The 26,877-nt window shown below is 47.5% G+C and overlaps 1 protein-coding gene across 1 annotated transcript in view; it reads left to right on the forward strand.

Moving 5' to 3' along the window:
* The window catches only part of UPP1 (uridine phosphorylase 1), a 258,292-nt gene that overhangs the window by 166,208 nt on the left and 65,207 nt on the right, over window positions 1-26,877 (forward strand). The window contains exon 6 of the mRNA XM_030209480.1: window positions 21,748-21,957. Coding sequence (XP_030065340.1) covers window positions 21,748-21,957 — 210 coding nt within the window. The remainder of the gene's footprint in view (window positions 1-21,747; window positions 21,958-26,877) is intronic.

Below are 26,877 nucleotides of genomic sequence, written 5' to 3' on the forward strand. Positions count from 1 at the left end.
CCTGGTAGCTCATGCTCCGTATACTAAATTTCATCATAACAGAGTAGTGCTCCGTACTCACCCTAAGTTCCTGCCAAAGGTGGTGTCGGAGTTCCATCTTAACCAGTCAATTGTCTTGCCAACATTCTTTCCCAGACCGCATACCCGCCCTGCTGAACGTCAGTTGCACACATTGGACTGCAAAAGAGCATTGGCCTTCTATCTGGAGCGGACACAGCCCCACAGACAGTCCGCCCAATTGTTTGTTTCTTTCGACCCCAATAGGAAAGGGGCCGCTGTCGGGAAACGCACCATCTCCAATTGGCTAGCAGATTGCATTTCCTTCACTTACGCCCAGGCTGGGCTGACTCTTGAGGGTCATGTCACGGCTCAAAGTGTCAGAGCCATGGCAGCGTCGGTGGCTCACTTGAAGTCAGCCACTATTGAAGAGATTTGCAAGGCTGCGACGTGGTCATCTGTCCACACATTCACATCACATTACTGCCTCCAGCAGGATACCCAACGCGACAGTCGGTTCGGGCAGTCGGTGCTGCAGAATCTGTTTGGGGTTTAAATCCAACTCCACCCTCCAGGACCCGAATTTATTCTGGTCAGGCTGCACTCTCAGTTAGTTGTTCTTCGTAGGTCAATTTCTGTTATACCCTCGCCGTTGCGAAGTTCAATTGACCTGGGTTCTTGTTTTGAGTGAGCCTGAGAGCTAGGGATACCCCAGTCGTGAGAACAAGCAGCCTGCTTGTCCTCGGAGAAAGCGAATGATACATACCTGTAGCAGGTGTTCTCCGAGGACAGCAGGCTCACCTACCCTCCCTCCTCCCCTTTGGAGTTGCGTTTTACTCATTTTTGCTTGTCATTCAACTGAGCGGGAATGGTCGCGCACGGGCGGGAAGACGGCCGCGCATGCGCGGTGGGCATACCCTGCGTGCGGGACCGCCTGCAAAGTTTTGTTCCGGTTGGTGGGGGCTGCCGTGGACGTCAACCCAGTCGTGAGAACAATCAGCCTGCTGTCCTCGGAGAACACCTGCTACAGGTATGTATCATTCGCTATTCCTGGTGTGGAGCTCAGTGAATAGTATTGGGGCAGTGCCTTACATGTCTTCTCTCTTCTAGCCAACTGTCAGTACCGACAGTTCTTCCAATCACAGTTCTAGCCACAAGTTAGGTATACGAAGGGAGACTTTGGCAGTGTTTCAGGGCATGACTCAGATGTGGGAGTGGTGGCCATTTCAGATTCTTACGCACTTTTCCCAACTGAGGGGATATGATTGAAGTCTATAAAATCCTGAATGGTGTAGAATGGGTAGAATTGAATCAATTTTTTACTCTTTCAAAAAGTACAAATACCAGGGGACACTCAATGAAATTACATGGAAATACTTTTAAGACAAATAGGAGGAAATATTTTTTCACTCAAAGAATAGTTAAGCTGTGGAACTCGTTACTGGAGGATGTGGTAATAACAGTTAGCATATACTACTATAAATCACTTCTATAGTGCTACCAGTCGTACGCAGCGCTTTACAATTGAACATGAAGAAGACAGTCCCTGCTCAAAAGAGCTTACAATCTAAATCAGGACAAACAGGACCAAAAAGGATAAGGGAAGGACAGACAGAGGGACAAATAAGGATAAGATAAAAGTTACAAGTCAGGAGTCGAAAGCAGCATCAAACAGGTAGGCCTTTAGGCCGGATTTAAAGGCAGCCAGGGATGGAGCTAGACATAATGGCTCAGGAAGCCTATTCCAGGCATAAGGTGCGGCGAGATAGGAGCGGAGTCTGGAGTTAGCGATGGAGGAGAAGGGTGCAATTAGGAGAGATTTGCCTAGTGAATGGAGTTCTGGGGAAGGAGTGTAGGGAGAGATGAGGGTGGAGAGGTAGTGAGGGGCTGCAGAGTGAATGCACTTATAGGTCAACAAGAGGAGCTTGAATTGTATACGGAAACGGATAGGGAGCCAGTGAAGTGATTTCAGGAGAGGGCTGATATGGGCATAACGAAATATTAGTTGTGCGGCAGAGTTTTGAACAGATTGAAGAGGAGAGAGATGGCTGAGTGGAAGACCTGAGAGAAGTAAGTTGCAGTAGTCTAAGCGAGAGGTAATGAGAGTGTGGATGAGGGTTCTGATAGCATGTTCAGAAAGGAAAGGCGAATTCTGGCTATGTTATAAAGGAAGAAACGACAGGTTTTAGCAATCTGTTGAATATGGGCAGAGAGGGAGGAGTCGAAGAAGACCAAGGTTGTGAGCAGACGAGACAGGAAGAATGAGTGTGTTGTGGACAGAAATAGAGAATGGGGGAAGGGGAGAGGTTGGTTTAGAAGGGAAGATAAGGAGTTCAGTTTTGGACATTATGAGTTTCAGGTGGCGGTGAAACATCCAGGTAGCAATGTCAAAGAGGCAGGCAGATACCTGGGACTGGATTTCTGCCGAGATTACTTGTGTGGAGAGGTAGATCTGGGAGTCATCAGCATAAAGGTGATACTGAAAGCCGTGTGATGAGATCAAAGCACCAAGGAAGGAAGTATAGATGGAGAAAAGGAGAGGCTCTAGAACAGATCCTTGAGGTACACCTACTGACAGCGGGATAGAGGAAGAGGAGGAACCACCACCAGAGTATACACTAAAAGTACGCTGTGAGAGATAAGAAGAGAACCAGGAGAGAGCAGAATTCCGAAATCCAAGTGAGGACAGCGTGTCAAGGAGTAGGGTGTGATCAACAGTATCAAAGGCAGCAGAAAGATCGAGAAGGAGGAGGATAGAATGGAACCCTTTGGATTTAGCCAGGAATAGATCATTGGAGACTTTAGTAAGTGCTGTTTCAGTTGAATGAAGGGGACGAAAGCCAGATTGGAGTGGAACAAGAATGGGTTGAGAAGAAAGAAAGTTGAGGCAGCGACGGTGGACAGCACATTCTATAACTTGGATAAGAAAGGAAGGAGGGAGATGGGGCGATAGTTGGAAGGAGTGGTAGGATCCAGAGAAGGTTTTTTGAGGAGTGGGGTGACTACGGCATGCTTAAAGGCATCAGGGACAGTCGCAGTGGAAAGTGACAGATTGAGGATATGACAGATGAAAGGGGTGACAGCAGGAGAGATAGTGATGAGTAGGTGAGTGGGGATAGGGTCAGAGGAGCAGGTGGTTAGTTTTGAAGATTGAAGAAGAAGTAAAGTTTCTTCTTCAGTGATTTCGGAAAAGGAAGAAAAGGAGGTAGGGGTAAGAGGGTTGGGAGAGTGAACTAAGGGAAGAAGGGGTGGAGGAGAGCTGGTTGTGAATTCAAGTTTTATCTTGTGAACCTTATCGTGAAAGTAATCAGCCAAAGTCTGGGGAGAAAGTGAAGGGGGAGTTGGAGGAGAAGGCTTTGAGGAGAGAGTTAAACGTGGCAAAGAGACATTTAGGGTTTGAACCAATAGAGTTAGTAAATTGGATATAGTAGTCCTGCTTGGCAAGTTGGAGAGCAGACTGGAAGGAGGTCAGCAAGAACTTGAAGTGTATGAAGTCAGCATGGGCACGAGATTTAAGCCAGAGGCGTTCAGCAGAGCGGGCACAAGAGCGTAGGTGACGGATTGTAGGGGTCTGCCAAGGTTGAGGTTTGGTACGAACAGGACGAGACACGGGAGAGTGTCCAGAGCAGATGACAGAATAGTATTATAGGAAGAGACAGCCTCATTGACGGACTTGGTTGACATAGCAGTAGAGAAGAGATTTGAGATGTTGGAGGACAGGGTAATAGCCTGTAGATTCCTAAATGTTTTGGTTAGAATTGGACAGGACTGGGGAAGAGGGTGTTGAAGTGTGAAAGTTATAAGATGATGGTCAGAAAGGGGGAGAGTTGAGGCAAGGAAATTGGATGGTGAGCAGTTGGAGAAGAGTACAAGATCAAGACAGTGGCCATTCTGGTGAGTGAGGGCGGTGGAGCACAGTTGAAGATTGAAGGAGGATGTTAAGGCAAGAAATTGGGAAGCAGAAGAATTAGAGGAATCATCAGCATGGATGTTGAAGTCACCAAGAGTGAGGGGCAGAGATGAAGGTTCAAGAAAAACGGAGAGCCAGGCATCGAAGTCAGTGAGGAAAGAAGAAAGGGACTTATCGGGGGGTCAGTAAATAACTGCAACTCGGAGTGGCAGCGGGTTGAATAAGCGGATGGAATGGACTTCAAAGGATGAGAAGGGTTTAAAAAAGGTTTGGACAGATTCCTAGAGGAAAGGTCCATGGTCTTATCAAGATGGACATGGGGAAGCCACTGCTTGCCCCTGGATTGGTATCATGGAATGTTGTTACTAATTGGGTTTATGCTAGCCAGGTACTTGTGACCTGGATTGGCCACTGTTGGTCCATTGCTCTGACCCAGTATGGCTATTCTTATGCTCAAATTTGCTGCCTCCCTTTCTTCAGGCTTCACAGCTCATGGTAAATTCAGCTCTGCAGCACTTTTCCCCAAGTCCTTTAGATTCCTCAGCACTAATCACTCCTCCTGCTTCCTTTTTTCTAGACTTTGTCTTTATTATTTCACAAGACCTGTATTTTAAAAAGGACTCAAATAGGAAGCTCCTTGTTTTTCTGCACAGATTCCGGAAGGGTTGCTTTCTAAGAAAAGGAGATTAGATGATTCTCACAGAATACTAGTTTTCTGGGGTACACCCTGAGGCAGCCTATTCTCTCCTGTCAGCTACCCTGGGGCTTAAGGATACCTTAGAAGAGGGAAAGATTGCATGGGAGAAGGGTGATGATCCTACAGTAGCTAGAATTTTTCATAAAGAAGAGCTTATTTAGAAATCATCAACAGTTCCATATCATCATGCTGATCAATCCATAGACTGGTGGGTTGTGTCCATCTACCAGCAGGTGGAGATAGAGAGCAATCCTTTTGCCTCCCTATATGTGGTCATGTGCTGCCGGAAACTCCTCAGTATGTTCTCTATCTCAGCAGGTGGTGGTCACACACAGCAGCAGCTCTGGCTAGGCCTCCAAGCCTAATTTTTAGGTTTTGTTGAGTGCCTGGGGTTGAGGGCTCTTCTTGAGCAAGTGCAAACCTGGTGGCGCCAGGTCCCTCCTTTTCTCCCCCCTCCCGCTGGCTCCGTTAAAAAAAAAAAAAAAAAATTTGGACGTCCTTAAAGGCGTTTATTTCGACGTTTATTTAAACGTTTATTGCAGCTACTCACTGGGACACCAGGTCGTTACAGCTCGGAGCGAGAAGCAGGTAATTTTTACCTTTTTATAGCGGGCAGGGGGTTTCCCCGATCGATCTCCACGTGGCCTATGGCGTCGGAGGGTGAGGGCACGAAGAATCGCTCCCCGGACCGCGTGTGCGCTTCTAGCGGGGATGCGGGGGTCTTAAAGTCTGATTCGCCCTTGTTGGGTGTCAGTTCGGAGGCCGGTCAGTGTCCCGGGTCTTCCTCCGGTGCGGCGGTTTTTCCCGCCATAAACGCCCATCCCCCGCTGCTCGCCTCCGCCATCTTGGCCGGCGACTCTGCTCGGACGGCTTCTTCTTGGACCGCCCTTGAGCTGGGAGACGTTCATGCCATGGCCGCCCTTGATTTGGGCAACGGCAAAAAAGCGGCTAAAGTTAAGCGCCGTTCTTCCCGCGCGGCTCCTTCGCGGAGTGTCGCGCCGGACGCCATCTTGGATGCGCAGCATGTTTCTCCTCCGCTCTTACGAGCGCCGGTTGAGGGTGCGTCTAGGGCTGTGGCCCAGGCTGCTGAAGTGCACAGTCTGGGGGGTTTCTCCCCCGAGTTTATTTTGCTGCTGCATCAGGCCTTCCTTATGCAGAACGCTGCCCCTTCTCCCTTGTCCGATAAAGGGGTTGAGGCCCCCGGAGGTAAACGCCCTCGGGTGGATTCCCAGGCCTTAGAGGACTCTGTTTCCTCTGATGTAGATGAGGGCAGCGTATCTGAGTTCTCCCAACGGTCCTTTGGGGATTCCTTGGAGGAGACGGATTCCCGCTTGGATGGAGCGGATGACCCCTCTGCAGCACGGATCTTTCGCTCAGAGGATTTGCCCAACCTGTTAATGCAGGACATGAGCATTTTAAAGATTTCCTCTCCGGAGGACGTCTCTCCCTCAGCCCCTGTTGGCTCCGCCATTATGCTGGGGACGAAGCGCCCGCCTAGAACCTTCCACGTGCATGATGCCATGCACACCTTAATTTCGGCTCAATGGGATGTCCCGGAAGCGAGCCTCAAAGTGGCTAGGGCTATGTCCCGCCTCTATCCTTTGCCTGAAAGTGAACGTGAGGCCTTTCTTTGGCCTACTGTGGATTCTTTAATCACTGCGGTGACTAAGAAAACGGCGTTGACGGTGGAAGGTGGCACGGCCCTAAAGGACGCCCAAGACAGAAGATTGGAGGCGGCCTTAAGGTCGTCCTTCGAGGCGGCTGCCTTAAGTTTGCAGGCCTCAGTTTGCGGCTCCTATGTGGCCAGGGCGTGCCTGACGATTGTGCAGCGGGCTTCCCCCTCGGATCCTTCCTTGAGGGCTGATTGGCCGGCCCTGGAATCGGGCTTGGCTTATTTGGCAGACTTACTGTATGATGTCTTGAGAGCCTCGGCTAAAGGTATGGCTCAGACAGTCTCTGCGCGGTGGTGGCTTTGGCTGAAACATTGGTCTGCTGACCACGCCTCTAAGTCCTGCCTGGCTAAGTTGCCTTTTAAAGGCAAGCTGCTCTTTGGGGTCGAGCTGGACAAAATCGTGACCGATCTCGGCACGTCTAAGGGCAAGAGGTTACCAGAGGTCAGGGCTCGGGCCAGTGCTCGCCCCGGTATCTCCAGAGGACGGTTTCAGGAAGCCCGTGGGTACCGCCTGGGCAAGTCGGGCTCCTCTGCCCCCTCTTCCTTCAAGAGGAACTTCTCCCCCAAGCAGCATTCCTTTCGCAGAGACCGCCATCCCGGAGGTGCGCCCCAGTGCAGATTGGAGGACGCCTGTCCTTGTTTCTGGGCGAGTGGACCAGAGTAACTTCAGACGCTTGGGTGCTGGAAGTCATCAGAGACGGCTACAAGCTAGAGTTCTGCCGACCCTTAAGAGACGGGTTTGTACTCTCTCCCTGCAAGTCTCCGGTCAAAGCTGTGGCAGTGCAGCAGACCTTGGACAATCTGATCCGCCTGGGTGCGGTCGTTCCGGTGCCAGAAAATCAGCTTGGCAAGGGACGTTACTCCATTTACTTTGTGGTACCAAAGAAAGGAGGTTCTGTACGGCCTATCCTCGACCTCAAAGGGGTCAATCGGGCCTTGAAAGTTCGGCACTTTCGCATGGAGACTCTCCGCTCTGTTATAGCGGCAGTGAAGGCAGGGGAGTTCCTGGCATCCTTGGACATCAAGGAAGCGTACTTGCATATTCCCATCTGGCCTCCTCATCAACGCTTTCTGCGTTTTGCAGTCCTGGGCCGACACTTCCAGTTCAGAGCCCTCCCGTTCGGGTTGGCTACTGCTCCGCGGACCTTCTCCAAAGTAATGGTGGTCATCGCGGCCTTCCTGAGAAAGGAAGGAGTACAAGTCCATCCTTATCTGGACGACTGGTTGATCCGAGCCCCCTCTTATGCAGAGTGCAGCAAAGCTGTGGACCGGGTGATTGCTCTTTTGAGCTCCCTGGGGTGGATCATCAACTGGGAGAAAAGCCAGCTGCGCCCGACTCAGTCCCTGGAGTATCTGGGAGTTCGATTCGACACCCAATTAGGCAGAGTGTTCCTGCCGGACAATCGGATTGTCAAACTTCAGGCTCAGGTGGACCAGTTCCTAGTAGCCTCTCCGCTCCGGGCTTGGGACTATGTGCAGCTGTTGGGCTCTATGACGGCCACGATGGAAGTAGTGCCCTGGGCCAGGGCTCATATGAGACCACTACAACACTCTCTGCTGCAGCGCTGGACTCCGGTGTCGGAGGATTATACTGTGCGCCTTCCCTTGGACCCAGCAGTGCGCAAGGCGCTGAGCTGGTGGCTGCAGACAGACAAGTTGTCTGCAGGGATGCCTCTTGTGACCCCGGAGTGGATTGTCGTCACGACGGACGCCTCTTTGACGGGCTGGGGAGCCCACTGCTTGGGAAGGACAGCGCAGGGGCTCTGGTCTCCTGCAGAGGCAAAGTGGTCTATCAACCTCCTGGAACTCAGAGCCATTCGGTTGGCGCTTTTGGAGTTCCTCCCGGTACTGGCGTTGAAGCCAGTACGGGTCCTGTCGGACAATGCCACGGCTGTGGCCTATGTCAACCGCCAGGGAGGTACCAAGAGCGCCCCTCTAGCCAAGGAGGCCATGAATCTATGCCAGTGGGTGGAAGCGAACCTGGAACAGCTGTCAGCGGCCCACATTGCCGGAGTCATGAATGTCAAGGCGGACTTTCTCAGTCGCCATACCTTGGATCCCGGAGAGTGGCAGCTATCTGCTCAGGCGTTCTTGGACATCACGAAGCGCTGGGGCCAGCCGAGCCTAGATCTGATGGCGTCATCGGCCAATTGCCAAGTGCCGCGCTTTTTCAGCAGAGGACGGGACCCTCGATCCCTGGGAGTAGATGCTCTTCTCCAACAGTGGCCGACACAGGAGCTTCTCTATGTGTTCCCGCCCTGGCCCATATTGGGCAGGGTGCTAGACCGGGTGGCAAAGCATCCGGGCCGGATAATCCTGGTGGGTCCGGACTGGCCCAGACGTCCCTGGTATGCGGACTTGATCAGGCTCTCAGTGGACGATCCTCTGCGGCTGCCAGTGGAGCAGGGCCTGTTGCATCAGGGTCCCGTGGTGATGGAGGATCCCTCCCCCTTTGGTCTTACGGCCTGGCTATTGAGCGGCAGCATCTGAGAAAGAAGGGCTTCTCAGACAAGGTCATCGCCACTATGCTAAGAGCGAGGAAGCGCTCTACTTCTACTGCTTACGCCAGGGTTTGGCGTACCTTTGCAGCATGGTGTGAAGCAGGCTCACTTTCTCCCTTCACTGCTCCAATTTCTTCAGTGTTGGCGTTCCTGCAAGAAGGTCTGGAGAAAGGCCTGTCGCTCAGTTCCCTTAAAGTCCAGGTAGCGGCTCTGGCTTGCTTCAGGGGCCGCCTGAAGGGTGCTTCCCTGGCTTCGCAGCCAGATGTGGTGCGCTTTCTCAAGGGAGTTAATCACCTGCGCCCTCCTCTGCACTCAGTGGTGCCTGCGTGGAATCTCAACCTGGTGCTAAGAGCCTTGCAGAAGCCGCCTTTTGAACCCTTGTCAAGGGCATCTCTGAAAGACCTGACGTTGAAAGCAGTCTTTTTGGTGGCTATCACTTCAGCCAGAAGAGTTTCCGAGCTCCAGGCACTCTCATGTCGAGAGCCCTTTCTGCAGTTCACTGAGGCAGGAGTGTCTATTCGCACAGTGCCTTCCTTCCTGCCCAAGGTTGTTTCTCGCTTCCATGTGAATCAGCAGCTCTGTCTCCCTTCCTTTCGTAGGGAGGACTACCCAGAGGAATACTCTGCTCTCAAATATCTGGATGTGAGACGAGTCATCATCAGATACTTGGAAGTGACCAATGATTTCCGGAAGTCGGATCATCTGTTTGTCCTGTTTGCAGGTCCTCGTAAGGGTCTGCAGGCTGCTAAGCCTACAGTGGCAAGATGGGTCAAGGAAGCCATTGCAGCGGCTTATGTGGCCGCGGGGAAGGTGCCGCCTATCCAGCTGAAGGCTCACTCCACTAGAGCTCAGGCGGCCTCGATGGCAGAGGCCGGGTCCGTCTCCTTGGAGGAGATTTGCAAGGCGGCAACTTGGGCATCGGCCCATACCTTCTCCAGGCATTACCGCTTGACTGTGGCTGCTCGGGCGGAGGCCCGGTTTGGAGCTTCAGTGTTGCGGTCAGGGATTTCTAGGTCCCGCCCTGGGTGAGTACTGCTTCGGTACATCCCACCAGTCTATGGATTGATCAGCATGATGATATGGAAGGTAAAATTATGTATCATACCTGATAATTTTCTTTCCATTAATCATAGCTGATCAATCCATAGCCCCTCCCAGATATCTGTATTGTTTATATTCTGGTTGCATTTCAGGTTCAAGTTTAGTCTTCAGTTCCTGTTCAGGAGGACTTCGTGTTCAAGTTTTTCAATGGATTCTTCAAGAGTTGAGACGAATTTGTGTTACAGTGAGCTGCTGCATTCCTCTCCCCTCCGTTTTACGGGGCTGGATTGAGACTTAAATTCTGCCGGCGCTCCCTCCCGCTTCGTGCGGCAGTAGGGCAGCTTTGTACCCCTCCCGCTTCGGCAGTGTTAGGGTCAGTCAGCTCCTCCCGCGGTTGCGGTTGCAGGATAAGCCAGATCCCCCCGCATCGGCGGGTGTGGTGTCCCTCCCACCGCTCCGCGGGGATGAGCTGGACGGATTCCCCTCCCCCACTTGTGTGGGGATGAGCTGGGTTAATTCCCCTCCCCCGTTTCGGCGGTGGTGAGCTGGGCAGAGTGTCCCTTTGTGGGTGTAATTCTCTAAGTGCTGAGTCCTGCGGATGGAGCTTGGATATCGACATACTGAGGAGTTTCCGGCAGCACATGACCACATATAGGGAGGCAAAAGGATTGCTCTCTATCTCCACCTGCTGGTAGATGGACACAACCCACCAGTCTATGGATTGATCAGCTATGATTAATGGAAAGAAAATTATCAGGTATGATACATAATTTTACCTTCTTATCTGGCAAGTCAAATGTCTGCTTCTACCTTGCATCCTATTAAGTCAGGCACTAAAAAGCCCCCTAAAGGTTTTTTCGGTCCATGAGGCTATGTAGGAGCTAATCTCTGCACAGTGGAATACACTGAAGGTGGCTCAAGCTATATTTATGGTTAATTCTCTCCTTCCCGAGGAGTTTGACAATCTCAGGTTACCTATGGTGGATTTTTTGTGTACTGCTGTCGCAAAGAAAACAACCAATTCTGTTAAAGGCAGCACAGCTTAAAGATATTCAGGACTGCAGAATTGAAGCCTCCCTGAAGTTATCGTAGGTGCATTATGAGTCCAGGCTACTGGGTATGGATGTTATGTCTCCACAGTTTGACTTCATCTAGTTCAGCAAGCAAGCAAATGATCCCTCCCAAGATTTAGATCTTCAGCCTCTCCTTAATGTTCCAACTCTGGAGGTGGGCTCAACCTATTTGGATGAGAATCTTTGATTTGCTCAGAACTTCTGTAAAGGAGATGTCTTTGGCAGTTTCTTCGTAGAGGCTTTTGTGGGTCAGAAACTAGTCTTCATATGTGGTTTCTAAATTCAGGTTCCCTAAATTACATTTTAGAAGTAAATTGGTGAAGACCTTGCGAAATTGGTGAAGAATATAGGTGATTCTAAGAGTCAACATTTGCCAGAAGATAAACCTAAATCCTCCAGTTTGTCCCAGTCTTATATAAGGTTCCGTGATACTAAGCGCTGTAGGCCAGGTCGTTCTGGTTCCTTTTAAAGATCCAGATTTCAGCAAAAACAGTCTTCCTTTTGAGAGAACAGGAGAGCCTCAGATCAGTCCTCTTATTCCTCTAATACCCCCTGCACTACACAAGATGGGTTCAGGTCCACTTCTTCTCGGTGATGGACCTGAAGTTATTTAGATCAGTGGGTTCAGGAGATCAAAGATGGTTAAAAGCTAGAGTGCTTGCAGGGCACTGGCCAAGAGGCAAGCAGTCCAATTCACATTGTGTGGCCTTCTGGAACTGGCAGTTAGATTGGGGTTGAGGCCAGTATTCCTTTTATTTTGTAGTACCCAAGGCACCTTCAGGCCTATCCTAGATCTCAACCTTGTAAACTGCTCTCTTCGGGTAACTCACTTCAAGATGAAGACTCTGCATTCAGCAATTGACTTGGTCCAGCCCAGTGACTTTCACACCTCACTAGACCTCAAAAAGGCCTATTTTCACATTCCGATTTGGCCTGTTCCTCAGTGTTTCATGGACTTTGCAATTCTAGGTGCTCATTATCAGCTTTAAGAAATGCTCTTTGGCCTCTCAACAGCCCTGGGAACCTTTTCAACAATCTTGATAGTAGTAGCAACCTGTCTTTGACAGGAAAGGATCAGAGTTCATACCTATCTAGGCAACTGGTTAATCAGAGCTTCCTCATATCAAGAGAGCTTACAAGCTACAATCAGAGCAGTATCTCTTCTTCAATCTCTATGGTGAGTGGTCAGCTTTGCTAGGATCCACCTGACACCCTTTTAGTATCTAGAATATTTGGGGGTCATATTTGACACTAAAGCTGGGAAGGTTTTTATCCTTCTCCTAGGAAGCTCAAGCTTCAGTCTCAAATTCATGTGCTCTTATTATTATTACATTTGTATCCCGCTTTTCCCCACAAATAGCAGGTTCAACGTGGCTTACATAGTAAATAGAATTACATAGTGTTGCAGGAGGATATAACAAGTTGAGTAAAACATAGTAATAGTAGGGTTATGAAGATATGTGGATTGAACATGGAGAGGTAAATGAAGATAGGCTGAGCAAAAGGAAAAGAGGTTGGGAGGGGAAAGGAGTAAGAAGGATGGAGAAGAAAAGGTTGAGGGATGAGCGAAGGAGATTGGGAGAAACTGGTCTGAGGTATGATTATAGTCATGACAGAATCATGTGGGTGGGCTGAAAGTTAAGTTGGGTCGTTAGGGTGAGATTTCTTGAAGAGATGGCTTCGGAATCCTCGAGTATGGGACTACATGCAGGTTCTAGGTTCAATTGCAGCACCTTTTAGATGTGGTTCCCTGGTAAGAGCCCACATTAGGGTCACTTCAGCACTTACTCCTGACTTTGTTGGTCACCTGTTTCTCAAGAGTACAACATTCACCTTCCTTTGACCCTCCAAGCAAAATCCAGTAGAAGCTGGTGGCTCCATCTACACAACCTGCTCCAAGGAATATCTCTGACAACCACAGATTGGATAATGTTCACCATAGATGCCAGTCTCTCAAGCTGGGGAGCTCATTATCTTATCTGACAGGTCAGGGTATATGGTCTTCCAACAAAGTGTTGTGATTGATTAATCATCTAGAACTCAGAGCTGTACATAAGATGCTTCTGGCATTTGTAAGTATACTTAAAAGAAAGCCATTAAAAAATCTTTCACATAATGCAACACTATCAACAAATGAGGAGGAGCTCGGAGTGCTCCTTTAGCACTGAAGGCTCAACTCCTTTTCCTGTGAGCAGAGCAGCATCTTAATGTTCTGTCAGCAGCTCTCTTAGCAGGGACATTGAACACTCAAGTGGGTTATCTCCCCAGGCAATCCTTAGATCTGGGAGAGTTGAACTCTCCAAGGAGGCATTCAATCTGATATCATCAGTTGGGGCCTTCCCATAATAGACTTGATGGCCATGAGGCACAATGCCAAAGTTCCCAGATTTTTCAGCAGCAGAAGAGAGTACAGTTTCGAAGGCCTGGACACCCTTCTTTAGCCATGGCTGTAGAACTTCCTGGTTTGTGTTTCCTCCTTTGCCAATGATAGGCAGAGTACTTTGAGTTGGTCTTCACTCAGATCAAGTTATTCTTGTTGCCTTAGTTTGGCTCAGGAGATCTTGGTATATGGACCTCATACATCTCCTCGTAGGTTGGCCTCTAGTATTGCTCCTTCAAAGAGGTTTTTTTCTTCTAGGGTCTGAGACAGATTCATCTCTCTGTGGTCTTACAGCTTGGCTCTTAAAAGTACAAAGTTAGGAAAACAGGGCTACCCAGAAGATGCTATTACAACCTTGTTCCAGACTAGGAAGCACTCTATATCAATGGCTTCTGATAGAGTTTGGAGAGTCTTTGAGGTGCGGTGTTCCGATAGGGTTATTTCGCCCCTTCAGTCTTCATTAGCTAATATTTTGGCCTTTCTTCAGGATGGTTTTAAAAAAAGGTTTGGCCTTAAATTCCCTACAGGTGCAGGTTGAAGGTATTGCATGTTTCAGAGGATGCCTGCAAAATACTTCTTTGGCAACACTCCTTTTTTGAAAGGAGTCAATCCTTAATCTCCACTGGTATGCCCAGAGGGGATTAATCTGGTATTTAAAGTACTCCAGAAGCTTCCCTTTGAACACCGTAAAAGATCTACCTTAGAGTTTGCTGCTATTGCTTCATCTAGGTGAGTTTCTGAAATCCAGGCTCTTTCTTCATTTCATGGAAGTGGGAATATCTATCGTGGTGTTCTCTCATTTCTTCCTAAGGTTGTCGCCTGCTTTCATTTGAATCAACCCTTTCCTTCTTTTCATGGAAAAGTCTATGGGGATGAGTTTGCTTCTTTAAAGTTGCTTGATGTCCATGGGGTGCTTATCAGGTATCTTGAAGTGACTGAGTTTCGCAGATTAGATTGACTTTTCTCTTTGCTGGATCTGAAAAGGGTCTTCCTGCTTCCAAAGCTATTTCTTGATGGTTAAAAGAAATGATCTGTTCATCTTAGTTGACAAGCAGCCACCCTCAGCGATCAAAGCTCATTCTACCAGGGAAGTGGCTTCCCTCCTGGGTAGTGTCCTGTGCAGTTTCAGTGGAGGACGTTTGCAAATCAGCAACATGGTCTTCTGTTCATAGTTTTTCTAGACATTACAGACTGGATATTGTGGCCAGAAAGGATGCCACCTTTGGAGCATTTTTGCTTTTAGAAGGGGATTATCTTTGCCACCCAACTTGAGGACTGCTTTGATACATCCCACACATTTTGAACTGATCTGTTGGGGATGCTAAGGAAAGAGAAATTAATTCTTACCTGCTAATTTTATTTCCTTTAGTCCCAAAAGATCAATCCATAAACCCAGCTTTCTCTGTTTGTTGTATTTTAATTATCAAGACTTCTCTGTTCAGCTACATTAAATGTCTTCAATCGTTGTTTACTCTTGAGAGTTTTCATTACTTTCATGATGTTCTAAAGGAAGAAGGAAACGTTTATGCAAGATTCTGATCTATCCAACTGCTTTGTTATTGAAATCTGAATTGGAACAGCTGCACAGTGCCTTTTATGTCAGAGCTCAATTCTGTTCTATCTTCATCTGCTGGTAGATGGAAATAACCCACAAGTTCTGGACTGATCTAAAGGAAAGAAAATTAGCAGGTAAGAACTAAAAGTAGGCGTCTACTTTCCTTTATAGAATAGGCTCCAAAGAGATGCCTTCTTAGTTCCTAATTTTAGGCGTCCTTTATAGACTTGCCCTCTGAATTAGGCATCCATTCTCTGCCAAAATTAGGGGCTGAAATTTTCTACCAAAAATGCACCTAAATTTAAGATCCTAACTTAAATTTCTAAATTTAGACCTGTTATTAATGATCCTAGATATAAAGGCCAAAATTATATAGGTCATCTAAGTCCAAAAAGGGACATCAAAATCATGGCATTCCAAATTTGAAAGGTGTTTTACAAAAGGCTTGCTGAAAGTAGAGCCATTTGTAAAATACATATAGGGCAATCCCATAAATGGGCACCTGCAGTTGCATGTGCTTTGTATGCATAAATGGTGCCTTAATTTGCACTTATGCATAAATGTGCACACAGCATTATTCTAAGGGAGCACATAAGTGCCATACCCTCTAACTGTAAGGAGGGCATACACGTGGGTCGAGCATGGGCCGGACATGGGCATGTCTCCCACTTATGCGTGCACCTTCTAGAATATTATAAGTTGCACACACCTTATGGCACACTTAGGACTTATGACAGGCATAACTCAAGGACACTAACTCAAGTAATGTAAGAAAGCAAGGAATTCCTCCAACTATGGGAACTCCACTGGCCAGATATGCAACCCACCCACAAAAAAGGACACACCTTAGATATTATCACCTACAAATTCCCATCAGAATCCAACCTCACACTTCCAGATACAAAATGGACAGCCACACCATGGACCGATCACTACAAAGCAAACCTCTCCTTACGTTGGAAAACAAAAAAGACACAACAAAAACAAGTGATTAAAACATATAGTACGAGAGGTAAAATTGACCCGCAAACATTCTGGCAACAATTCTTTACAGACAAGACTTCCCCCCCCCCCCCCCCCCCCTCTATTTATCCAAGAGTGGGACAACAGATGCAAAACAGTACTAGATAGCATAGCACCAATTCCATACCATGGTTCAACGAAGAATTGAAAGAACTAAAAACACAAGTCAGAAGATTAGAACAAGCATGGATCAAGAAAAAAGACGAACATACACTCAATGACTGGAAAAAACTACAAAGGAAATACAAATACACTATCAGACAAACTAAAAGGACATACTACAAAACCACAATAGGACCAAATTACAAGGACACACACAAACTCTTCACACTTGTAAACAAACTCCTAAACACCACACCGGTCACCTCTAACAACACAGGCACCCCATCTGCAACCAATCTTGCAAAGTACTTCAATGAAAAAATTACAAAGCTACAACTCATGATACCTACCAATAAAACTAAGTACACAAGCATCCTTGAATGCCTAGACCCAAAACTAGGGGAATGCCTAGCAGATCGATCATGGACCAAGTTTGACACGATATCTTCTGATGAATTCTCAAAATGGCTCAGAAAATACGTTAAGTCACAATGCAAACTGGACGTCTGCCCCAACAGCCTAATAAAATCAGCCCCCAAACAATTCAAAAAAGACCTTACGAAGCACATAAACTACAGGCTTCAAAACGGCCTCTTTCCCACGGAGAAAGGAAACATCCTACTTACCCCACTGCCAAAAGATGTGAAGAAAAGCACAACGGACCTAACTAACTATCGCCCAGTAGCATCTATCCCATTCATAACTAAACTCATGGAGGGCATAGCGACGAAGCAACTCTCTGAATACCTAACCGAACATTCAATTCTGCACGAATCGCAGTCAGGATTCCGGACAAATCACAGTACCGAAACGGTACTACTGTCGGCAATGAACGCCTTCAAACAAGCAATTGCAATCGGCAACAACATACTCCTGTTACAATTCGACATGTCCAGCGCCTTCGACATTGTCAACCATGAAATACTACTACACATACTAGAATACTTCGGAGTAGGAGGCACAGTTCTCAAATGGTTCAAAGGATTCCTGACCACAAGATCATACCAAGTCACAACCAAGTTCACATCATCCCCATGGACACCTGAATGCGGAGTTCCCCAAGGATCCCCCCTATCACCAACTCTCTTCAACCTAATGATGATACCACTAGCCAAACTCCTAGCCAATCAAAACCTCAATCCCTATATATATGCAGACGATGTCACGATCTACATACCATTCAAGCAGGATCTAAACAAAATCACCAACGAGATCAATCAAAGCCTTCAAACCATGCACTCCTGGGCTAATGCGTTCAAACTGAAACTCAATGCAGAGAAAACACGTCTTGTACTAACCTCACAACACAACAAAAACACCTACTCCAAAATAACCACACCATACTGTTCTCTTCCCGTCGCGAACAACCTAAAAATTCTTGGAGTGACTATCGACCGAAACATCACACTTGATACTCATGTGAAGAACACAATGAAGAGAATGTTCCACTCAATGTGGAAACTCAAAAGAGTAAAACCTTTCTTCCCGAGACATATCTTCTGCACCCTGGTACAGTCAATGGCAATAAGGGCAACAGGGGCACTCAGGGAAGACAAAGCCATAGCAGAGAGGCTAAATGAATTATTTGCTTTGATCTTCACTGAGGAAAATTTGGGAGAAATACCGATGCCAGAAATGGTATTCAAAGTTGACAAGTCAGAGAAACTGAATGAATTCTCTGTAATGGCGCAATTTGATGAATTGAAGAGTAGCAAATGACCTGGACCGGATGGTATTCATCCCAGAGTACTGATAGAATTGAAAAATGAACTTGCAGAACCATTGTTAGTAATATGTAATTTATCTTTAAAATCAAGCATGGTACCGGAATATTGGAGGGTGGCCAATGTAATTCCGATTTTTTTAAAAAGGTTCCAAATTGGAAATTATAGATCAGTGAGCCTGACGTCGGTGCCGGGCAAAATGGTAGAGACTATTATAAAGAACAAAATTACAGCTAATATGGGTTTAGTGCAGGGAAATCTTGCCTCAGCAATCTATTATGTTTCTTTGAAGGGGGGGAACGAACATGTTGATAAAGGTGAGCCAGTTGATATTGTGTATCTGGATTTTCAAAAGGCGTTTGACAAAGTACCTCATGAAAGACTCCAGAGGAAATTGGAGAGTCATGGGATAGGAGGTAGTGTTCTATTGTGGATTAAAAACTGGTTAAAAGATAGAAAACAGAGAGTAGGGTTAAATGATCAGTATTCTCAATGGAGACAGGTAGATAGTGGGGTTCTCTGGGGGTCTGTGCTGAGACTGCTACTTTTTAACATATTTATAAATGTTCTAGAGATGGGAGTAACTAGTGAGGTAATTAAATTACTGACAACACAAAGTTATTCAAAGTTGTTAAATCGCAAGAGGATTGTGAAAAATTACAAGTGGACCTTACGAGACAGGGAGACTGGGCATCTAAATGGCAGTGTATGAGTGAATTTGCGAGTGTGTGTGTGTGTGACATTGAGAGAGTGAGACTGGGTGCGTGTGTGTCTGTGAGAGATCTCTCTCTCACAGACACATATGTATGCACCCAGTGTGTCTGTGTGTGTGTGATAATGAGAGTGTGTGTGTGTGTGGGGTTCCCCTCCTCCCCTCACACCCTCGCAGTTCCAGTGTGGTCGATCCGTCCGAGTTCCAGGGTTGTCGTCACTCCCCACGTCCCCCCCTCTTCCATGGTGGTCCCTACCTCCCAGTTCCAAGTTTTGTCCCTCCCTACCTCCCAGTTCCAGGTTAGGTCCCTCCGTACCTCCCAGTTCCAAGTCCCCCACTCCCTACCTGCAGGTTGGAGCTCCCTCCCTCCCTCTGAGTTTGATGCTCCCCCCTCCCTCCTTGTTTCGGGGTCCCTCCCTCCGTCGCAGTTGGAGGGTCCTCTCTCCCTCGCAGTTCCAGAGCGCTCCCTGACTTGTCTTCCTTTTCTCCTACATTGCCCTCCCATACAGCATCTGACCCCACCAACGCAATGTCCACCATCACTCCCTTTGTGTTCCGATCCATGGCCCTCCCTCTGAGTTCTCCTGTCGCCCCTGCCCCCCGAGATCGCCATTCACGGCCCCCCCCCCCCCGCGTCTTACCTCCGTTAGAAAGTGCTGCACGCAGCAGGCCAGGCCATCCATGCCCCTCCCCCTGAGCTCTGCAGTCGCCCCAGCCCCGAGATCGTCGGTCACCAGTTCTCCCCCCTTCCTCCCTCTCTGGGTTTTACCTCCGTTGAGTCCGTTTGAAAGTGCTGCAAGCAGCAGGCCAGCCCAGCAGTTCGCTTCCTTTCGGGACTTCTTCCCTCCTTGTGTCCCACCGTCTTGTGACGTCACGTCCGGAAGGATGGGACACAGGGAGGGAAGAAGACCCAAAGAGAAGCGACGTGCTGTACTGCTGCATTGGTGAGGTATTGGCTGTGTTAGTTCAATGGAGGGGGCATGGGCCATTGTTGGAAAGGGGGGGCGGGCGGGTGTAGCAGCAAAGTTGTGGGCGGTGCGGTGACCTGGGTGGGGGAGCAAGCGAGCGACCTGGGGTGCTGGGTAGCGGGCAGAGGCTTCGGGAGAGGTTTTCCGCTGGAAAGGGTGTTGTCCACAGGGTCACGCCGGGCGCGTGTTCGCCGCTGCCCGCGTCCTGCCGGCTCCTTGGTTCCACCTCCGTGAAGGGGAGCATCAGCCATGCTCAGTGGGCGATGCTCGGAGAGCACACTGGTGTCCGTGATTGTTACGGCGCCCATCATGGCGGCGGTGGTGCGTCGCTGTTGCCACTGCAGGTGTTTGGAGTGCCAGGCATTGTGGCAGCACAGCCGGTCAAACGATAGCGGTTCTGTTGCGGTTGCGGCGCACGGGAACTGTTGCCATGCGTCCGATGCCCCGGATTCGGCACTTGTGTCCTGGCTCCACCTCCTCATGACCCTTTCGTTCCATACGTCATTTCTGTGGTGACGTCATCACGGCCGACGCGAGGGCGTGGCCGAGAGACATGGTGAGTAGAGAGGCTTCACCACCATGAAATTACGAACCCTGAACGGAAGTGGCAGGAGCTTGGGGCCTGAATAGAACGTTCAGGTAGCGAATTATGTCCGGAAGGGGCGTGGCTGGGGGGCGGGGCTGAGGGTGGTTGTATGAGTGAGAGTGAGTGGTGCTGACAGGCTACACCAGTACAGGGCTTCAGTGTTTCCCTGCCACACTGTGAGCTTCAGAATTGGAGGTGAGAATCTTGGAGGTGAGAATTATTAATATAGATAATGCAAGGTTCCACATTAGGAGTCACTGACTGGGAAAGGGATCTAAGTGTCATCATTGATGATATGTTGAAACCCTGTGCTCAGTGTTCTGCGGTGGCTAAGAAAGCAAATAGAATGTTAGGTATTATTAGGAAAGGAATGAAAAACAAAAATGAGGACGTTGTAATGCCTTTTGTATCACTGCACGCACTTCAAATATTGTGTTCAATTCTGGTCACCACATCTCAAAAATGATATAGTGGAATTAGAAAAGGTACAGAGAAGGGCAACGAAAATGATAAAGGGGATGTACTGTTTTGGGATCTTGTTAGGTACTTGTGACCTGGATTGGCCACTGTTGGAAACAGGATGCAGGGCTTGATGGTCTGTCCCAGTATGGCAATACTTGTGTACTTATGATATCCTGGAAACCTGACTCCAGGACCAATGGGAAACACTGATTTAGAGCATGCCTCAGGACAGGTGCAAAAAGTGATGTGCAATTTTTTTAGACTGTAAATGGGGAGTGCAGATTTCTTTTGGAGGGCCACCCAAATTATGTCCCCCACACTCTGTTGAAATCTCCATGTGGTGTGGATCTCCATGGGTAAACAGCAGCTTTCTGAAATCACATTTCCACATATATACCAACCTACACATGTGAGAATGGGACTTGATATACTGCCTTTCTGTGGTTTTTGCAACTACATTCAAAGCGGTTTACATAGTATATACAGGTACTTATTTGTACTTGGGGCAATGGAGGGTTAAGTGACTTGTCCAGAGTCACAAGTAGCTGCAGTGGGAATCGAGCCCAGTTCCCCAGGATCAAAGTCTGCTGCACTAACCATTAGGCTACTCCTCCACACTAAATGTTGCTATTTACATGTGGCAAATTCTTTTAAAATAACCCCAACTGGGTCATGAAAAGGAAATTCTGTGCTTCATTTCTAATTTCTTTGGGTCCTGTGGTCTACGAAGAAACCTTTTACAAGTAAATTTATGAGGCCTGATATTCAGCAAGTGGCGATCAGTGTGTTGCTGACTGGCATTATACTCAGACATTCAGTGCTGGCCCATGTCTGGGCTCCAGCATTGAATTTCCAGGTTTACAGAGCCAACATAAACATAGCCAGTTAAGTGTGATATTCAGCACTTAACTGGCTATGAAGAACCGCATAATGATAGGACCGCATTTTCTGTGGTCCTGTTTATTCGGTTATCTTAACCAGCTAAGTCCTGTCTCCACCTTGAAATGCCCTCCAAATAGCTGGTTTTGGCTCGAGAGTTAACTAGGCATTTTCAATGGCTCTATCTGTAACACTGAATTTGCCCAGTTAGCCCTGTTCAAGCATTTTAACTGGCCAGGAGCCATTTTCTGCTGGTTAAATAGTTTTGAATATCGACCCCCGTGGTGACTAAATGTGAACAAGTAGTTGTCTGGTAATGCTCTATATCTGTTCTACCATGTTTCACTTTAATTAAGATATTTAATTGGGTGTTCCTCTCTACACATGTGCACAGATGTAGAAAATTATATCTTATATCCACAAATGTGAAAATAAAAGTATATTAACTAGTGAATGATGCCTTAGGTCTAGACTCAGGCTCAGTGGTGATTACCAGCCAAGCTGTAGACGCCTCATTCAAGCCCCAGTTTGAGCAAATTATTCTGGGAAAGACCGTAGTCCGCAGTACCCAACTGGATGGAGAATTAGCCCAGCAACTTATGTCATGCAGTCAGGAGATCCAGGAGTTCAAGACTGTCATTGGAAGCACCATGTGCACATTGGATTTCTATGAAGGTAAGACTATGAAGGGCACTACATGGAAAACAGTAGCAGGAAAGCAAATCTGCCATAGAATCGAGTGAGATTCTGGGCTTTGTTTCAGAAAAAAAAACCCAGAACTATTGACAATAGAATCCTATAAAACATGTTTTTTGGACGTGAATTGGTGAATGAGAATAGACCTTTGTTTCAAATAACATAGCTCAGCACTCAACTTTTCCATTATCTTCTAAAAGCGTAAACTACATGTGTATGAAAACTCTAATCCACTTTCATATTTTGCAGAATTTAACATCAGATTGGTTGCTGCTTTGTGTGAGGGGAAAACTTGTATGTAACACACATTCCAGCACTGAGAAGAACTGCAGAATGTTTTGGGTTTGGTTTCTTGGTCTGTTTTTATTTGGGGAAGGAGGTTTCATCTTTAAATATGAATGTTAAAACCAGTTGGGTGAATACTCATCCCACTACAACTTCTGGGACTTACCCCAGATAAAATTAGGACAACCTTTTTGCTGTCTACTTTATCCAGATAGTTACCCAGTTAGTGGTCTGAAAATTACCACTACCTGAGTAACTCCTAGCTCTGCCACTGGACTGCCAGGCAGTACTCAAATAGATATTAGCGGCATTTACTATCCAGGTATATTAATCTGTGTTTGGCCTGGTCAGCAGTAGTTCTCTGGGTAGGAGCCACTCCAACTTGGATAACTTCCTTCGAATATTGTGGTATTGCACAGGGCTGTAGTGCAATCCAGGTTATATGGTTGGGCTGTTTCACCACTCCAACAACAAAAAAACCCACAAATCCATCTCCTTTCTGGACTGGGTTTTCAGATCTCTAAGCAGTTTGCAAAAATCACACAGTCCAAATAAGCATACAAATCCCTCAAATCCAGGTGGAAAGTGTAATAAAGTTCCATAGTTGTAAGGCCAGGAATACAGTCTCTGAGGAAAGGTAAAATTAAGTTCTTTTCCTTTCCTCTCTCTCAGCAGGTAACAGCATGATTCAGCCTGCTACTAAGCTTTCTTCAGCAAACAAAAATGCAGTCCTCAAGCTTGTCCTGATGAGGAATTCCCAACTCCAGGGCTCCTTGCAATTCAAACGTCCTATTATGCTATTGGTTCAGTGCTGTCACATTTGCCCCCATGCTCCTTATAATCCGAGTTGGAGCCCCGTGGGATGTGCTGTTCTGCCCTCTGCGCTGCTCCCTCCTTCAGCCTGCTGACAGCTGTGCGTGCTCACTTGGAGAAGGCTGGATTCGGGATGATGCTGCTCGGGCCCTCCCGTCGCTGATGTCATCACCCTGGGCCTTTTTCTGCAGTCGCTACTCTCTGCCTCTTTGCAGAAGCTGGAAACAGGACGGCCTGTTACAAGAACAGGCCATCCTGTTTCCAGCTTCTGCTTCCAGCTGTGGTTCCAGCTCTGCTTCTGCCTCCAGCTGTAGTTCCAGCTTCCAGCTCAGCTTCCGCTTCCAGCCCTGGTTCCAGCTTCCAGCATCTCCTGCTTCCAGTTCCAGCACAGCTCCTGCTTCCAGTCCTGGTTCCAGCACAGTTTCAGCTTCCAGTTCTGGGTACAGCTTCTTTCTTCCTCCAATGCCTCTAGTGGAGCACTCCCTTCTGCAGGGACTTGCCTACCACTTGTTAGTCTGTCTGTCTGTCCCCTGGGTAGGCAGGCACTACTGTTCCACTAAGTACAAGAGCTCACACATCCTGAAACATTACAAGTGCTCTCTCCAAAGTGCTTCCCATTTCTTGCAATAGAAATTCAAAGAAAACGAGTTCTTGATTAATAGAACTCCGGACCACTAGTATTCAGTTGTGCTCACGACTCACTTGCCAGGATTTTCAACTCTTGAGTACCTGGAAGCCACCTGCTGGGCTGTTTAAAAATCACAGTTCAAGTTGAAACACACTCTGGTGTGACCTCCATTGGCTCCTCAGAGCATAGCTCTCTTTCCTGTACCACTTCCATGTTGTCCAGGAGTAGTACTACTAGCCTGCCTTTCTTCTTCCCCAAAGGCTTTTTCCAAAGGTGCAGTGAGCTGGCCGACACCCTCTCTTGGACTCTAATGCTTGCTAACCGAGGGAAACTGAACCTCCTCTGTACTCCTCACCTTGCCTGCAGACTGACGTCTGCCTGTGAAGGGAGTTACTGAGTGCAGCAAATATTCCCTTCTTCAAGCCAGGCCAGATCTTCCGTATTCCCCTGGGTTCCAGCCTGATCCTAAGACAAACCAGTTGTTTGCCCGGGAAATGCTTTGTCCCCTGACCAGTACAGATCCCCCTCTTTAGGATATTGCAACTCTTGAGAGGATATTAGGGTCTTCTAGAGAGTCTGCAATATGGGACAAAGTGCCTGCATTACTATGCAGTTTCCCCGCTCTGTGTTTAATCTGGAAAGTGAATGCCTTTAGGGCTAAATACCAATGTGTTAATCATGTGTTGTTATTTTTCATTTGTTTTATTTATTCTCTTTTGGGAACCCTATTTTGCGAAACAACTGACCAACTCGCCCACTACCTCCCTGGCGGAGGCATTCCGCAAGGGAACTACCCATGGGAACTGGGAATCTGGTAACCTGGTTCCATGATGACCAGGATATAGGTAAACCCTTGAGGTGTTTTGAGCAGGGGCTCTATTATATCCATGGCCAACCTTGTAACAGGTTCTTTGAAAATGGGACGGGACACCAGCAGAGCCTGTGCAGGATGGGTAGTTGAAACCCTCAGACATTGAGGACAGGAGGAATAGTACCTTTACTCCTCCTGAAAAACCCCATGCCAGTAACTATTCTTATATTTGTCCTTGAGTATTTTGGATCCCTTTATGCCCTGCTAAGGGATGATCATGAGCTAACTTCAATACCATGTCTTTGAAGATCCGGGGAACCACCATTTGTTTTATTTATTCCCTTAACTATAAGATCAGGAATCTGTAGAGCATATCCTGGTCAAGACAGATTCTGGGAAAAGTCTGCTCATTCAAACTTAGGGCTTGTTCGTATGTTCTTTTTTTTTTTTTTTTTTTTAAATATTTTTATTAAACAGAGAGACAAAACATGTCCTTTTTAAGGTTGGATCCGCTTTATGTGCTTGCACAAAGGAAGGAAATTTCTTCACTACTTCCTGTGACCCAGGGAATTTCTTCTCCTAGTTTTACCTTATCAAAGTTATATGCCCTCTCCTTTTTCTCTTTCCTCCTTGACAACTTGGCCTTCCTTTCCTTTCTGTGCATACTATCACATCTTCCTGGGAGGGAAAAACTTGTGCTAAGGGCTCCTCATCCTGACCTTGACTTTCATCCCTTTTTAATTGGACTGAAGTAGATACCAAACCCTCCAGCCCCACTAGACATCTTTTAAATTACACACAGTCCCTCCCTAGAACTAGATCATAGGGAAGCCTAGGGAGAACGGCCACTTGCTCCTCAGCCCGGAACCCTGAAGCCTGCACATGCACCCAATATACCAGATAGCCCCATGGATACACTTGATCTTGATAGTGCCTTGCTATTTATTCTCTCCATTCCTTATGTGCTGCCTCAAGGTTCCCAAAAACCTCTGGGACATCATACATTGGTCTGCCCCTGAATCAAGTAGAGCAGTGACCTGAACTCCTTCCACGCTTACTTCTTGGAAGATCCCAGACTCCTCTGTTCCCACTATATTCCCCAGGAAGTTCATCCTTCTCTAACGTTCTTTCTTAATGTGCCCCCCCCTTTCCACACTGGTAGAACCTAGGCCCCTCTCTTCTCTCCTTACTACCAGGCATACTTCATTTACCCTGGACTGGGGGTTTTACCACCTGTCTCCTTTGCGAACAAGACAAAGGGGACAGGTGGTAAAAGTGAACTGACCCCATGCTTAATTAACCACCCCCTTACTTCTGAAGTACAGCAAAACAAAATTGTTCCAGGACTATTTTCTCTACTATTTTGGTTGCGGTCTTTCCTTCAGGCTCCAGCCACTTATTAGCCAAATCTTGTAACATCTGGGCAAGAGCTCAAGGTCTCTCCTACTTGCCTAATGTAATGTCTCTGAAAGTTCTCCTATAGGAGTCTTTATTAAGCCCTAAACCGTTCTTGGTAGCAGCTACTACTACTACTATTTAGCATTTCTATAGCGCTACAAGGCGCACGCAGCGCTGCACAAACATAGAAGAAAGACAGTCCCTGCTCAAAGAGCTTACAATCTAATAGACAAAAAAAAAAAAAATAAAGTAATCAAATCAATTAATGTGAACGGGAAGGAAGAGAGGAGGGTAGGTGGAGGCGAGTGGTTACAAGTGGTTACGAGTCAAAAGCAATGTTAAAGAGGTGGGCTTTCAGTCTAGATTTAAAGGTGGCCAAGGATGGGGCAAGACGTATGGGCTCAGGAAATTTATTCCAGGCGTAGGGTACAGCGAGACAGAAGGTGCGAAGTCTGGAGTTGGCAGTAGTGGAGAAGGAAACAGATAAGAAGGATTTATCCATGGAGCGGAGTGCACGGGAAGGGGTGTAGGGAAGGACTAGTGTGGAGAGATACTGGGGAGCAGCAGAGTGAGTACATTTATAGGTTAGTAGAAGAAGTTTGAACAGGATGCGAAAACGGATAGGGAGCCAGTGAAGCGACTTGAGGAGAGGGGTAGTATGAGTAAAGCGACCCTGGCGGAAGACGAGACGGGCAGCAGAGTTTTGAACCGATTGGAGAGGGGAGAGGTGACTAAATGGGAGGCCAGCAAGAAGCAGATTGCAGTAGTCTAAACGAGAGGTGACAAGAGTGTGGATGAGGGTTTTGGTAGAGTGCTCGGAAAGAAAGGGGCGGATTTTACGGATGTTGTAAAGAAAGAAACGATAGGTCTTGGCGGTCTGCTGGATATGAGCAGAGAAGGAGAGAGAATAGTCAAAGATGACCCCAAGGTTTCGAGCTGACGAGACAGGGAGAATGAGAGAGCC

This window comes from Microcaecilia unicolor, chromosome 1 (genome assembly GCF_901765095.1).
Source record: "Microcaecilia unicolor chromosome 1, aMicUni1.1, whole genome shotgun sequence".
NCBI lineage: Eukaryota > Metazoa > Chordata > Amphibia > Gymnophiona > Siphonopidae > Microcaecilia > Microcaecilia unicolor.